Source organism: Hippocampus zosterae, chromosome 2 (genome assembly GCF_025434085.1).
Source record: "Hippocampus zosterae strain Florida chromosome 2, ASM2543408v3, whole genome shotgun sequence".
NCBI classification, from domain to species: Eukaryota; Metazoa; Chordata; class Actinopteri; order Syngnathiformes; family Syngnathidae; genus Hippocampus; species Hippocampus zosterae.
The window spans coordinates 10272930-10286399 of record NC_067452.1 but is presented as its reverse complement, the minus strand read 5'-3'; the positions used below and the strand labels follow the sequence as shown (position 1 = coordinate 10286399).

At 42.2% G+C, this 13470-nt stretch overlaps 2 protein-coding genes across 3 annotated transcripts in view; both read right to left on the bottom strand.

Moving 5' to 3' along the window:
• LOC127594953 (uncharacterized) overlaps positions 1-13470 on the bottom strand; it is a 352607-nt gene that overhangs the window by 137287 nt on the left and 201850 nt on the right. The window lies entirely within an intron of this gene.
• On the bottom strand, positions 2476-11003 carry spata2 (spermatogenesis associated 2). The gene is made up of 3 exons (XM_052056567.1): positions 10868-11003; positions 9157-9971; positions 2476-8388 (listed from the first exon to the last, which is right to left on the bottom strand). Exons 2-3 carry the CDS (start codon positions 9505-9507, stop codon positions 7036-7038), a joined length of 1704 nt encoding a protein of 567 aa, XP_051912527.1. The 5' UTR covers positions 9508-9971; positions 10868-11003; the 3' UTR covers positions 2476-7035.

Below are 13470 nucleotides of genomic sequence, written 5' to 3'. Positions count from 1 at the left end.
ACAGTACAGACTTTAACAATGTGGGCCCGCCAGTTGTTGCGCCTTTGAGGAGAAAACATTTCAATTCCGCTTCCTGCCCATGTACAAGATCGGAAGATGACATAAAAAAAAGAGGCCAGCAAGAAGGTACAATCACATGTTTAACTACTTTCTGAACTCTGTCGCTTCAGACTTGAAGCAATGAGCAGTCTCGGGGGCATATCAGTACTTGCACAGGAATAAAGTTAGTCGTATTTTGTTAATATAGCTTGGACATGGTCTTATTTCGCTTCAAAAGAACGTAGGAGCCAGCCATACCAAATACTTTCTACTGCATGGAAACTAAATGACTGGGACGCTTAAGCTTCACATCGCTCAATGTCATAAAATTGCAATCATGCATCCATCCTTTTTCTAATCGGCTTATTTTCATGCGAGTCGCAGGCGTGCTTGATTCCAACCCAGCTGTCTTCGGTCAGTTGGCGCAGTACACCCTAAACTGGTTGCCAGTCAATCGCAGTGATTGACAAGGGGTGGGCCTGGCCACGACTTAGCTCGGCACTTGGAGAGGAGGAAGAGGAGAGAGCGTGAGAGAGCAGGTGAGTAACAACAATCAAGAGAGAAAGGGACTTGCTTTGCGAATGCATGTCTTATCCATTCATCGATACTGTGCATGAAAGTCCCCTGTATTCATAAGCCTACAACCAATGTGTGACATTCTGTAAACATTGCATGCCCTATTTTTTCATACCATACTCACAAAATAAACATAAACAGGTTCGATGAAAGAACCTCACAAACATAATTATGATGGTGAGGTGTTTGTTAAGACTCTTGATTGATGATTTCACAGTACACCACACCACATGACACGGATGTTTTTTCATTATCATTTGTGGAATTCCTCATTTATAAAAAAAAAATCTGCACTGTGGCTGAATGAGAATATGATGGTTGAGGTAGTCTGTTCATTAAAAGTCCAAGTAATGTGCAACCAGTTATTATATCCCTTTCCAGCTGTACAGTATTTTTGTCCCCTTCCGTTGGACGTCTCAGCCTCCCTCCGAGCTGTTTGTCAGCACAGTTGCAACTCGACCCTGAGGAGAGGATGATGCAGGGCATTCATACTGGCACTCACGCAGCATTTCCATCAGTGCATCAGTCATTCTTATGTTCATCTCGTTTGAGTCCCTCCTTCCAGATAATTATAGCTGCATCAGGCCCCAACGAACATTGTAGTGTGTGTGTGTGTGTGTGGTAAGTATTTACATGTTTTACCATGATGCATGTCCACCAACATTATCTTTTTATAAGGACCCTCATAGTAAATTTGTAAAATAAATATATATATATATATATATATATATATATATATATATATATATATATATATATATATATAAAAGCTGACCTGGCAGATGTGAATATTCTGTTGGCGGCAGACAAGGGTTCAGCTCGTGACCTAGTTTTTGGTATATCATGTATATTTACGGTTTATGAGTGGTAACTTCATGCATCTAACTTGCTTGGACACCGTGATCTTAAAACAAGCATCTACGTGTTTATCCTGAGCAGCTGCCAATTTCAAAATGAACATCTTGTGGTAGAGACCTGCTGTGCAAATCTATCACACAGTCAATGAGGAATCACTTCAGTAAGCAATTTTGCTCATTGACGCATGGACTCTTAATTCATTCAAATTGTTTATGCAATAAGTGGCACAGTGGTCGACTGGTTAGCGCGTCCACCTCGCAGTGCAGAGGTGCGGGGTTGGATTCCTGCTCCAGCTTTCCTGTGTGGAGTTTGCATGTTCAAAGACCGTGCCTCCAGGTACTCTGGTTTTTTTCCACATTACAAAAACATGCATGGCGGGATAATGGAACGGTCTAAATTGTCCCTAGCTGTGAGTGTGAGCGCAGATGGTCAGTCGTCTCTGTGTGCCCTGCGATTGGTTGAAGAAGACGGGTGGGATCGGCCCCCCCTGTGAAAGCGGTTCAGAAAATGGATGGATAGATGGATGTTAATGCAGTGAGATGTCTGTCCAATCTACAGATGACCTTGTGTTTGACTGTATTTACTAGAATGGGTTTACTCAAACATGTAATAATTGTTTGATAGAGTTGAGTGGCTTTTAAAAGATTTCACTACTGCTATTGTTGACATCCAAATATTTGTGAACATGTTCGGGCACACGTCAAAATAAGTACAATACAGTATGTTGTAGGCCTGCTGCGTTTCAGGGTGTCTGAGTCTTGAGTACATAGCGCCATCTGGTGGTGTCAAAGAAAAAGTACAGTCATGCTAAATAATCGCCCCGTGTATTCTCAAAACTTAAGTGGCAAAATCTAAAATGAGTGAATTAAATAAAACAGTTTCTCTGCATACATTTCATTCAAGCTAAGAAAAACAGAAACAAGTAACATTTTCCCAGGGTTTTATTGCTTAAATTAATTTGTAAAATATCATTTACATTTTTTTTTGTCATTTACATATATCTTTTCACCGGTTAACAATTTTGGCTATTTTCCCTTTCCATCCCCAAGCCAGGCCACACACTGATCATAGAATGTCGATCACCTTTACCCAGACCTGGTGCAATGGTCTCCAGCGCCAAAGTGGATGGAAGAAGGGGGGGGGGGGTTATGAGTGCTAGATCACATTTGTCTTGCAGCTATTCAACCACTAAGTCAACCACACACAGAGGTAAAGGGAGTGTGGACCTCCAACCAACAGCGTTCAGAAAGCCCAATGCAATGTTCCACGCCGCAAAACAACAAAGATCTTGTCCATTATCAGCAATTCCCATCTTGTGATAAAAGATCTTTTCAAAACATCCAGCCCTGAAAACTGTTTAGCCCTTGAGAGACCTAAGTGGTCAGTCTTGCTGTTCAGAATCAGGGCGCTTAGGTTGGTTCTCTGTGAAAAAGGTTAAATTCTTCAGACATGTCCATACTTTAGCAAAACCATTTCATTTACTGAATGGAACAAATGCAAGACATCCAGGGCTGACCGCAGGATTTGATCCTCTTATCGTTTGTTCTTCTTTTGGCAATATCACGTTTGCAAAACTTTTAAAAGTCACGTCTGCTGCTGGTATGACTCACAATGACAAGAGTTGGACGACTAAATGTGTGTGTGTGTACACGCGTTTGAAGATGTAAAGATTATTTAAAAAAAAAAAGAAACAAATGATTGCACATCTAAGATGACTAGAGACAGTGTGAACAAGTTTGCCCCACTTGACGATAACTGGAGATTTGTTCTCAAATTAATTTCAAAAGACCCCAGGAGAGGCAGAGCAACATAAAACGTTTTTTTTGTTTTGTTTTTTTAAGCAAGTAGTCAAAAACAAAGTGTGTTCAATCAAACATTCCCTAAAATCAAACAATGGTATTTCGGTAAACAAAGACTTCATAAATCACACCTGACTTCTCGGTAACGTCAACACCCATTGACAGCCTTTTCAGAAACATTGTGCCGATACACATGTGGGAGGTCCCGTTGAAGTACAGAAAAGGCAGAAATTACTTTAGGGAAATGGCAGACATGAATTTAAGACAATGAGAGTTGACCAACTTAACAGAACATAATGGCCAATTTGAGGTGCCACAATAAACACATAAACTGCATTAAACACTGAAAGCACTGCATTAAATGTGCAAACTTAACTCTCAATGTATGACCAATTGGTCTTGTGGAAGGAAATCAGTTCATTGGAATCGTCTCGTGCGAGAGCAAACCCAAGCTGATGCTTCTGAGCACAAACCATACCAATAAAATTTCGCACACTTGCAATGACAAGCAGGAGCTCACAACCAGCTACAATGTGCTTAGATTCCTATTCAGATGTTAATAATGTGGACTATTTTATCTGGACGAGGGACACGGGTGGGTGACAAGTCAGGCAGGTTTAATCCACTTATACAAAAACTATATTTCACATTTGTATGGGTATATGTTGTCATCTCAGCAGCATATCAAACTGCGGCCTCTCAGTGACGAAGACTCCACATGAAGAGAAAGACGTCACTCTGAAGTTTCCTTTACATTAACTGTAAACAAACCCGAATGCCCCCCCCCCCTCAAGTAACATTTTTTCCAGTGTCGAGCAGAAGCAATTAAGTGAAGGATAATATGTAGTGTTAGTCGATGGCATATCAGTTATACAGATTTCCAGGAAGGGGGAAAAATACATGGTTACATATTCCCTCTTTTAAAAGTAAACAAGTGATGATCTCTTCAGATTTGGATTTGATAAGAGCCTTCATGCCCTCCAAGTCATTACAATGAAAAAACAAAACAAAAACAAAAAAGCATGCACTGAACGCTTTTAGTCACACTTAACTTATCACGGCATCAGTGGTGGTTTGTTCTCAAGTTCACAATGTTCTGAACTATAATAGATACACTAACATCCATCGAACCCCGCTCTAAAAACTTTCAACCGCGTGACTCCTGAAGCATCACAAAGCCTCTGCAGTTGCATTACACTGTATTGCATTACAATTACAGGTGTTTGTTCACATGCACTTTTTCGACTGTGACCGGGAAAGTGCCAACAACATTGTTGGATCGGAATGGAAAAAAAATTAACTGTTTTTTCAATGATCTCTTATTGGGTGGATTGTTTGGGATATGTGGGGAAACACAACATTTCAGGAGGTTAGAAGTCTGGAAAGTCACACTGGCTGGAGTGCTTTGAGGTAGACAAAAAGCAGGACAGAACACTTTCACATTAGATACTCTAAAACAACATGTTTCATATATGCTTGAAGAAAATCTGCATGCATTTGATTTGTGGCCCAGACACCTGCTGTGACTCCACCTGAGACTTGACAGGAAACCTCTGATCTGGCACCGGCGCGGCTGCTGCGGCATCCTGAACCATAGAGGTTCTGAGATTTTAAACGCGGCTTGAATGGGCTCAAAGCATACGCGTGCGCGCGCAAACACAAACACACTTGCACACACACGCACACATGCAAACGAGGTCTTCACAAGAAAGGAGTCAACATTTCACAATGTCAAACTCTCAAGTCAACAGCAGCATCAAAACATCAGCCCACTAGAAACCATTGAGGGACGTGGCAAGGGTCATTTACAAGGCATGACTATAAATAGAATATGGCATCGATCATTGTCTCAATAAGTCCTTTTGAGATACAGTACTTCCTACCTTGCCTTAATGGAAGTTTTTTTTTAATCTACATTATTCTACAGAATCAAGATTCAAAAATATATATTCTTTTATTTTACTAATTTCCAGTGTAGCTTTTCTCAGTATTTTTCAGGAATAAAAAAAAGTCATTTTTCTGCATGCTGCAAGATCAGGTCGTTTCAGCAGACACATATACACACACAATATACTCTCTCATATATAGATATATAATATTTGATTTTTTTTTCTTAGCTTACAAGTAGGTTTAACTTTTTAACTCCAGATTTTCCTTTTAGGGGATAAAGTTGGAGAAATTGGGTCAGCACTACATTATCACATGACTAGTCAAGAGCAGGTAGCAAGGCAAAATGTATTTTCCACACCAAAAAGTCTTCAATTTTCTTAAAAGCTCACCGAGCTCCTTAAAATCCGGTGCGCCTTTTGTATGGTCATTATGGTCATTACGGTAATACTCCAATCGACTCCAAGATGGCTCGCTCCTTCCTGGAGACATGCTTCCAATGTTATAATTTGCTGTTGGTTCAGTGAACTGTGTCGCTGCTTTATTAAATAAGTTTGTGTTGCAGCTCCGAAAAAAAGGAGAGCTGTGGTTTTCTTTTTTTTTCAACAGTCTCAACAAATACAGGTACGTCTTTGTCTCCGTTCCTTCTTCCGTTCCGACTCGAGAGGCGTTCAAGACCGCCTCCAAAAAAGGTAAACTAACGATTCCTTCAATGAAACTACAAATATTGAAAATAATACATTAAAACTGAAAAGCAAGCAAGGATATCACAAAAGAAATTCTATAGCCCCCCCTCCTACAGAATTTATATTGTGATTTCATCATTTGTGAATACACAACAAAGGAATAAATAACTGACATCTTGTGTTATTTTGACTTCAAGATGGCGCCGCGAGAGTGGCTGCCTTTCCAGCAGCTCCTATTTATTTTGTTCTTCTACTTATTCCTCTCAGAACTTTGCTGCTGTAAAGTGGGAATTTCTCCATTGTGAGACGATTAAAGGTTTTCTTATCTTATCTGATTGTACTCTTGGAGCTACAATAAAGGAAATGCCAGTGCGTTTTACGGAGGCGGTCATGAACGGCTCGAGTTGACCAGAAAAAGTTAGTTTGTTGAAGAAAAAGTTAGCTGTGGTTGTGGTTTTATTTTTGTTTTTTTAAATCCAGACAGGTTTCACAGTTTCAGCAAATACAGGTATTGTATGTCTTTGTCCGTCTCTGTGCCTTCTTCCGTTCCACTTGAGAGGCGTTCATGGCCGCCTCCGAAAAACGTAAATTAATTCTTACTTCAATGAAACCGCGAAGAAAATCAAGAAATCACAAAATAAATTCTATAGGGGGGGGGGGATTCTATATCCCCCCCTACAGAATTTATTTTGTGATTTCCTCGCTCGTTTTCTGTTTTGATGAATTATTTTCAATTTTCGTAGTTTCATTTAAGTACAGCAATAGTTAATTTACATTTTTCAGAGGCGGTCACTAACGCCTCTCAAGTTGAACGGACACCTCTCGAGTTGAATGGAACTAGCGTAGCACCATCTAGTGGAGGCATTGTAGATTGCGCCTTTTAACGCGAAGCGTCTAATGTATTCAAAAAAAATTACAAAAGAGCCATTCATTGAAGGTGCGCCTCATAATCCAGTGTGTCTTTTCGTGCGGAAAATACGGTAATTGTTGTAGTAGTACATAGTAGGTAAAAGGCCAGAACTGAAATCAGACAATGTGGCCCGACCACCAGTGAGGGAAAATGTACTACTTGGGAGTCCAAAAACACTCTCAGTCTGCGAGCAGCGGCGCATAAACAACAATGCAGAGCGATACTGCTCTTGAAAGGTTCGGACACAACGTGGAGAAGTAAAACCCTCGCTCTCTCTGGATCATCGGTACACCACGTGTGATATGGTGCCGGATTTGAAATTGAGCTGATGGTTGGGCACAAACATGTGCTGGGGATTCTTCCGCGTACACATGTCGTTGCCATACAAGCCCATGCATGAGTCACATGATACCTTGGAGCAGTTGACGCAGGTGTGGGATGCGCCCGGCTTGTTGCAAAAGCCGCATCGCGACCCTCCCATGCTTATGCGCTCGTTGCTGCCTTTTGGCGTTGTCAAAGCAACGGACTTGCTTGGAAACAGCTTGGTGGACAACAAAGGTTTGTCCACCACGTGGGGGTGAGGGTGAGAGTGAGTGTGTGAGTGGGTCAGTGCCAAGGGGTGGGGGTGCAGATGCGAGTGGGAGTGCGTGTTCGAGTAGACGGAGAGCTTCTCCTTGACAGGAACGTAGCCGTCGATCGGCCGTGTGGATTTCGGGTGGTAGTCCTGCAGGCTGCAGCACGGGGAGGGCTCGACGTCGTGACACGCAGAGCATAGCATCATGTCGCACCTCTGGCAGGAAGCCATCGTGGAGTAGCCCAGTCCACAGCTCTGACACTTCACGCTGCCATGAGATTTGAGCAGCCACCCGTCTCGCGCGTCTCTCGGCTCTCTGGAAGGAGGCCGTGAGGGGGTCTGCCTCCCGCTGGTGCCGCCCACGCCCCTCTCTGTGTACAAGTCAATCTCATCCAGCGAGGAAAGGTGGTAGGATGTGTACGCATCGGCCGGGGGAGGCAACTGTGTGGGGAAGAAATCGACAATGGGGCTGTAGGAAGGAGGTGCCGCCACGGAGAATAGAGATACCGAGGTATTGGGCCTGATGATCTCATCCTTCATATCCTCCTCGGCGTCCACGAATAAAGGCTCTTTCCTCAAACTCAATGAGGCTTTCAGGATCGGTTTGCTCGCCGCTGCGTGCCAGTGACCTGCCCCATCTGTCACGTCAACCGACTTTGACGGTCGGCTACCTCGCCTCAGGTGGTGAGTGTGAGGCCTCTCGATATCTAGAGGCTGCACAGACAGTCGAGCCATATCCGCTCCGAGGCTGTCGCGTCTGCGGAGCGCCTCGGCGCAGCCAGCTGCGTCGTCCCTGCAGCCCCTGCGGAGTTCCAGGGCCTCCAACTCCGAAGCCGAACCGCGGGCCAGGGCCACGACCTCTCCCAGAAGACGACACTCCGCCTGGGCTAGAAAGAGCTCAAAAGCCAACTGCCGGAGATGAGCCGAGCCTCCCAGATGCTCCTGGAAATAAAACTGCGAGTCGTGGTCACAAGTGTAGCCGATCGTGCGCATCAGAGATCTAAGCTCGGCATCAGAAATGGTGGACTTCAGATGGTACACATAGGGGCCGGTGAAAGTCTGACAGAGGGAGAAAGAGAATAAAAAGGGAGATTCCGTGAGTTACAATTGCCGTGGGCATTTCAATATTTTTAGAATCAATGATTCTATTGTGTGTTCAAACAATTAATCAGGCCCAAACTTTTTTTGCACTGAAATTTATAGCAAAATATTTTTATAACCACGACTGACTATTGTTATTTATTTGGTAGTGCTTAATGAATATAACTGACCCAATAGCACACGAGAGGGATCGGTGGTGTACTCACCAACGTTTTTACATCAGAGAGCTGATTCTTGGTTACTGAATCATGCGGAAGGTTCCTGCTTGTAGTTTGATCTACACTTCCGGTAACTCCATGTCAATTACAAGTTACATACTATGGTTGCAAATAATGGTTATTTTCATAATAGATTAAACTGACTGATTATTTTTCCCATAAATTGGTTTTGAATCAATTACAGATTAGTTCCACAACATGTCAGAAAATAGAAAAAATGTTGATCATTGTTTTCCAAAGCAGAAGCAGACATTTGCAAATTAATGTGACCAAACACCAAAGATAATGAGTCTGCTTTCATGAAGGTCTACAGAAATCAGAGACCATTAAATGCTGAGTGGCTAAAATAAGATAGTTTGGACAGTTTAAAGATAAACAATAGCTGCAAACAATTTCTATCAAGTTCATTCATGGTTAATTTGATCATCAGTGAATTAGTTCATTGTGACAACTCTAGAAATCAGTTACCGATGTTCATTTAAAATTACATGATACCATTATGAATTACCTTAATACATCTGAACTCTTTCTTCCAGGGGAAAAGTAATAGATTGGTGCATATGGTTTCCAGAGTGTGGAAAGCTCTCTCCAGGCTTCTGAGGTTTCCTCCTCTTTGGCAGCGAAGGGAACCCTCAACCACTTCATAAAAGCGCACCATGCGGAAACGCTGTCCTGGATCTGGCTGGTAGGCCCCGAGGAGCGCCGTGGCTGTAGAAAGTAGGGCCTCGCTGTCCTTGTTCCTCCCGTTGTCCCCTTCATGCAAGTTTGCCATTCCATATTTTTCCCCTCCATCTTGAAGGCGCCTCTCGAGTGCCCCCACATATCTCCGGAACAGGTCTTCTTTTAACTTTGCATCCATTATATACAGCAGACTAACAGTCAGCCGGTTCGCTTTTTTGAGAGTGCATCACTCCCTTTTCATAATCTGCACAAGGATGTCACATAGAAGCATCATGTTGGTCAATCAAAACTCACTGTGTGCAGCAGCTCACACTCAGTGTTGATCACGTGGTGGGGGAAGTAGAAAAGAAACAAGACTCCGCAGCAGATCCTCTACTCAAGAGATGGTGCTTTCAATTGCTGTAGCTCAGCTGCAGGCTGCAAGGATGCATTCTTACGACCATCTTTAATCGTGGCTCAAAGCCTGGCTTGGCACACAGGCCAATGTTGTTTTAGATTAGGTCAGAATGGGCTTTTGTTTTACTGTCCGTTAAAGAAACATTGTTGTCAATCTGTTTGTGCTGCTTGTGCAATGATCCAAGGTCACTGGGACGCATCAAGTCAAGAGTCCCAATGGTGTCAATGGCCCGAACCTGCACCAAGCTGTAATGACACAGGGCAACATTTCAGTGACACACACACACACACACAACGTGAAAATTCCAATTTTTATGGACTGTTGTGATAAGTGTTTAGATAAGCAATTGGGAAAAAATACATACTAAGATATTCATGTTCATTCAAAAGTGAGTGGTAACTTGGAAGCATGCACTGCTGTCTCCCAGAAGATGTCTTCGGGGATAACGGCTTAACAGAACTGCGTGACCAATAACATGATTCTTCTTCCCAATATGTTTCCTGTGAACATATCGGGCTACATGGTCATTTGAAGTTTGGTAGTGGAAAAATCGGCATATTTGGCCTTCATTCGTCTTGCACCAGTGGAATGCTATTTGTAACGATTGTAAATAATTCTCAGCCGTTAAAGCCAACACCAGTATGTCTTTGGCAGGAGTTGTTTAGATGCAATCTATGTTTGCATAATACAATGCAATCGTCCAAAGGTTTGGAATTCTGGTTATTACAGTCCACACGCCGATACACCGAACCGACGAAACATGAACTGACGTGAAATAGCGAGAGAGTTAGCGTACAGCGCCTCAGCAATCCATACCATTTGCTACATCCATTCTGCCACCGTGTCATATTAAGATTAAATGTCCTGCACGCCATCATACATTTATATCGAACCCGAAAGGACCACGTAAAGTGTGGCAAGCCCCCCACAAAAAAGGAGCAAAATCAGTGAACGCCCATTTTACCGTAGTCGCTTAGCGCTAGCTACTAGGGTAATCTTCAACTCCAAATAAATAGCGTTTTTGTTTACAGTCACGAAAGGAATAGCCTAATGTCAGCACTTGTATGATCAAACTCCATTCGACCACAGTTGACGCGTGCAACATTTCATTACAAAAGAGACCACCAACAGCCGAGCTTACCTTTGGCAAGTGCTAGCCGAAGCCAGCGAAACCTGCTCAACTGTTGGAAATTCCCATCATCTCAGTACGCATGCGTACCACTGAACAACGTCACATAGCACGTACTGTTCAGACGGTAGGAGGGAGAGGAGAGAAGGAAAACTCGGAGAGAATAGGAAAGCACTTACTCAGTGTGTGAATCATGTTTTCCTATTGCATATTTCCCGACGACTTCAACATTTCTCAGCCGTTTCAAAACATTCTGACGTCAAACTAGTCTAGGCTGTTATTTTTCTAATTCCCCCCAAAAATCCCACATTTCCCACAATACTATATTAAAAATCTCCATTCACTCCCAATGAGAGATTCCCATGAGATTAAAGTCGGAAGTCTGTCTTTAAAGTCAGAATTCTGCGATTAAAAACTGAATTCTGACTTTAAAGTCAGACTTCTGAAACTAAAGTCAGAATTGTGAGAATAAAATCTGAATTCTGAGATAAAAGTGAGATAATGCCAACCTTTGTTTTTATATTCTTCATTGGCCCAAATCCTCTTCCGTAGATTCATGAAAAAAGTTCGATGTGAATACCGTTCCAAAGTAAAGAAAATCGGCACATTGAAATCACCTTGGAAATGTTTCAAAATTAAAATAATTTCCACATTTAAAAACAAATCCACGATGAAAATTATTACATTCAGTCGCTTTAATCCCATTAGTGGTAACAGGGTCAACGTTCATATAAGCGCTGTTATCAGTTACAACTCATGCTGAAGCACTCCACACACATAGACCAACAAACTTGAGCCAACGTTCTAAATGAAATGTTCATCTCCACTTCCATTTTAGATCGATGTCACAATTGCCACTCATGTCTGTCCCGCTCTCGATGGAATTGGTGTGCACGTACACCTGCATAAATCCGTTTAACATCAACGTTGCTTGTCCGATTCAAACCATCCCAATGACATTTTTTCCACATATAAATTCCCACTTGCCTAAAATTAGACATTTTCCATGTTAGTATTCCTAAATTTAAGATGTACTCTTTGCATGATTCTCTCCTCCCTTTTTAACATGTAATTAATGTATTCCATGTCACTCTGTTTCATGCAATATGCAGCCATCCATTATTCTAAACGATAAATTATGACAAGGGTCGCGAGCGTGCTCAGGCCTATCCCAGCTACCTCCGGCCTGAAGGCGGGGTACACCATGATCTGGTTGTCAGACAATCGCAGGGCACACATGAATCATCATCTAGCATCATCTACACCCACAATCACGTTTTTGGGAAGTTCAATTAACCAAATAATTTGACAGAATTCCACAATTAATTCCACATATCAGTTCAGCTTCAGCATTTCAGTATTCACATGCAATTTCATTAGAAATTGCATTGTCTAGGTATTATTTTTTTGTATTTAATATTATTGTTGTTGTTTTTATTGTTATTGTTATTTTTGTTGTTGTTCAAAAACATCCAAAAGTGACGTGACATGCCCTTTTATTCTTATAACTTTCTTTAGATATATTTGTTTGTATATCACCGCACATACTAGAATAGAATAAAATACAATAGAATTTTTTTTTAATTGTCAATACCCATTTTTAATTGAATTTAACTGGCAACATCGCCCCTGCCAACATGGACACTATCTAGGCATGTCAATGAGCAGAGCTACAGCAGAGACAAAAAATACTGTTGCATTCGAAGAATGTGGCAAGTCGGACTTTTCTGACCTCAAAAGTTTTTTTGTTTGTTTTGTTTTTACAACAGAAAAGTGTAATGCCCTCATATTTGATCAAGGATGACACCTTGGGATTGATTATGCACTTCACTCACTCCATTCGCATGAGCGGTAACAATCGGTAATCGGTAAACGGTAATCCATATTCATTCAAAACCTGCCATTGGCTACAACACACGCACAGGCGATCCAGCGTTCAAGCCTAAATGTCCTTTTGCTCGGTCATCGGAAATGTTCCTTTGCTCCTTTACTGATGTCGCAACTACCCTGGCCAACACTCAAGTTAGAGATATGCCATTAGAATGTATTGTATTGTATTGTATTGTATTTACTGATGAAGTTTGTTCGTGTCATTTTTTTTGTATGAACAGGGTTGCAAACATTGAAAAAAAAAGGATATTTAGTGGCAATTATTTAGTCAACTTGTTTCTACAATAGTATCCATTCATTTTCCATTCCGCTTTATCCTCACAAGGGTCGCGGTGGGCGCTGGAGCCTATCCCAGCCATCTTCGGACAGTAGGTGGGGGACACCCTGAACTGGTTGTCAGCCAATCGCAGGGCACACAGAGACGAACAACCATCCGCGCTCACACTCACACCGACCTCTCTCTATTCTCTCTACACCTAAGGACAATTTAGTGTTCAATCAGCCTGCCATGCATGTTTTTGGAATGTGGGCAGAAACCAGAGGTCCCAGAGAAAACCCACGCAGGCCCGGGGAGAACATGCAAACTCCACACAGGGAGGTCAGAGCTGGAATCAAACCCGGTACCTCTGCACTGTGAGGCCAACGCGCTAACCACTGGTCCACACTATAGTATTCTTCATTTAAATTAAACATTTGACATATGTCAAACATTGATATATGACTAT

What these genes read in the sequence shown, in the direction of transcription:
- spata2 (XM_052056567.1), bottom strand. Translation starts at nt 9,507, where the DNA reads ATGGATGCAAAGTTAAAAGAAGACCTGTTCCGGAGATATGTGGGGGCA. An exon ending in AAGAGTTCAGATGTATTAAG is followed by an intron (nt 8,389 to 9,156) that starts GTAATTCATAAT and finishes TCCCTCTGTCAG; the next exon opens with ACTTTCACCGGCCCCTATGT.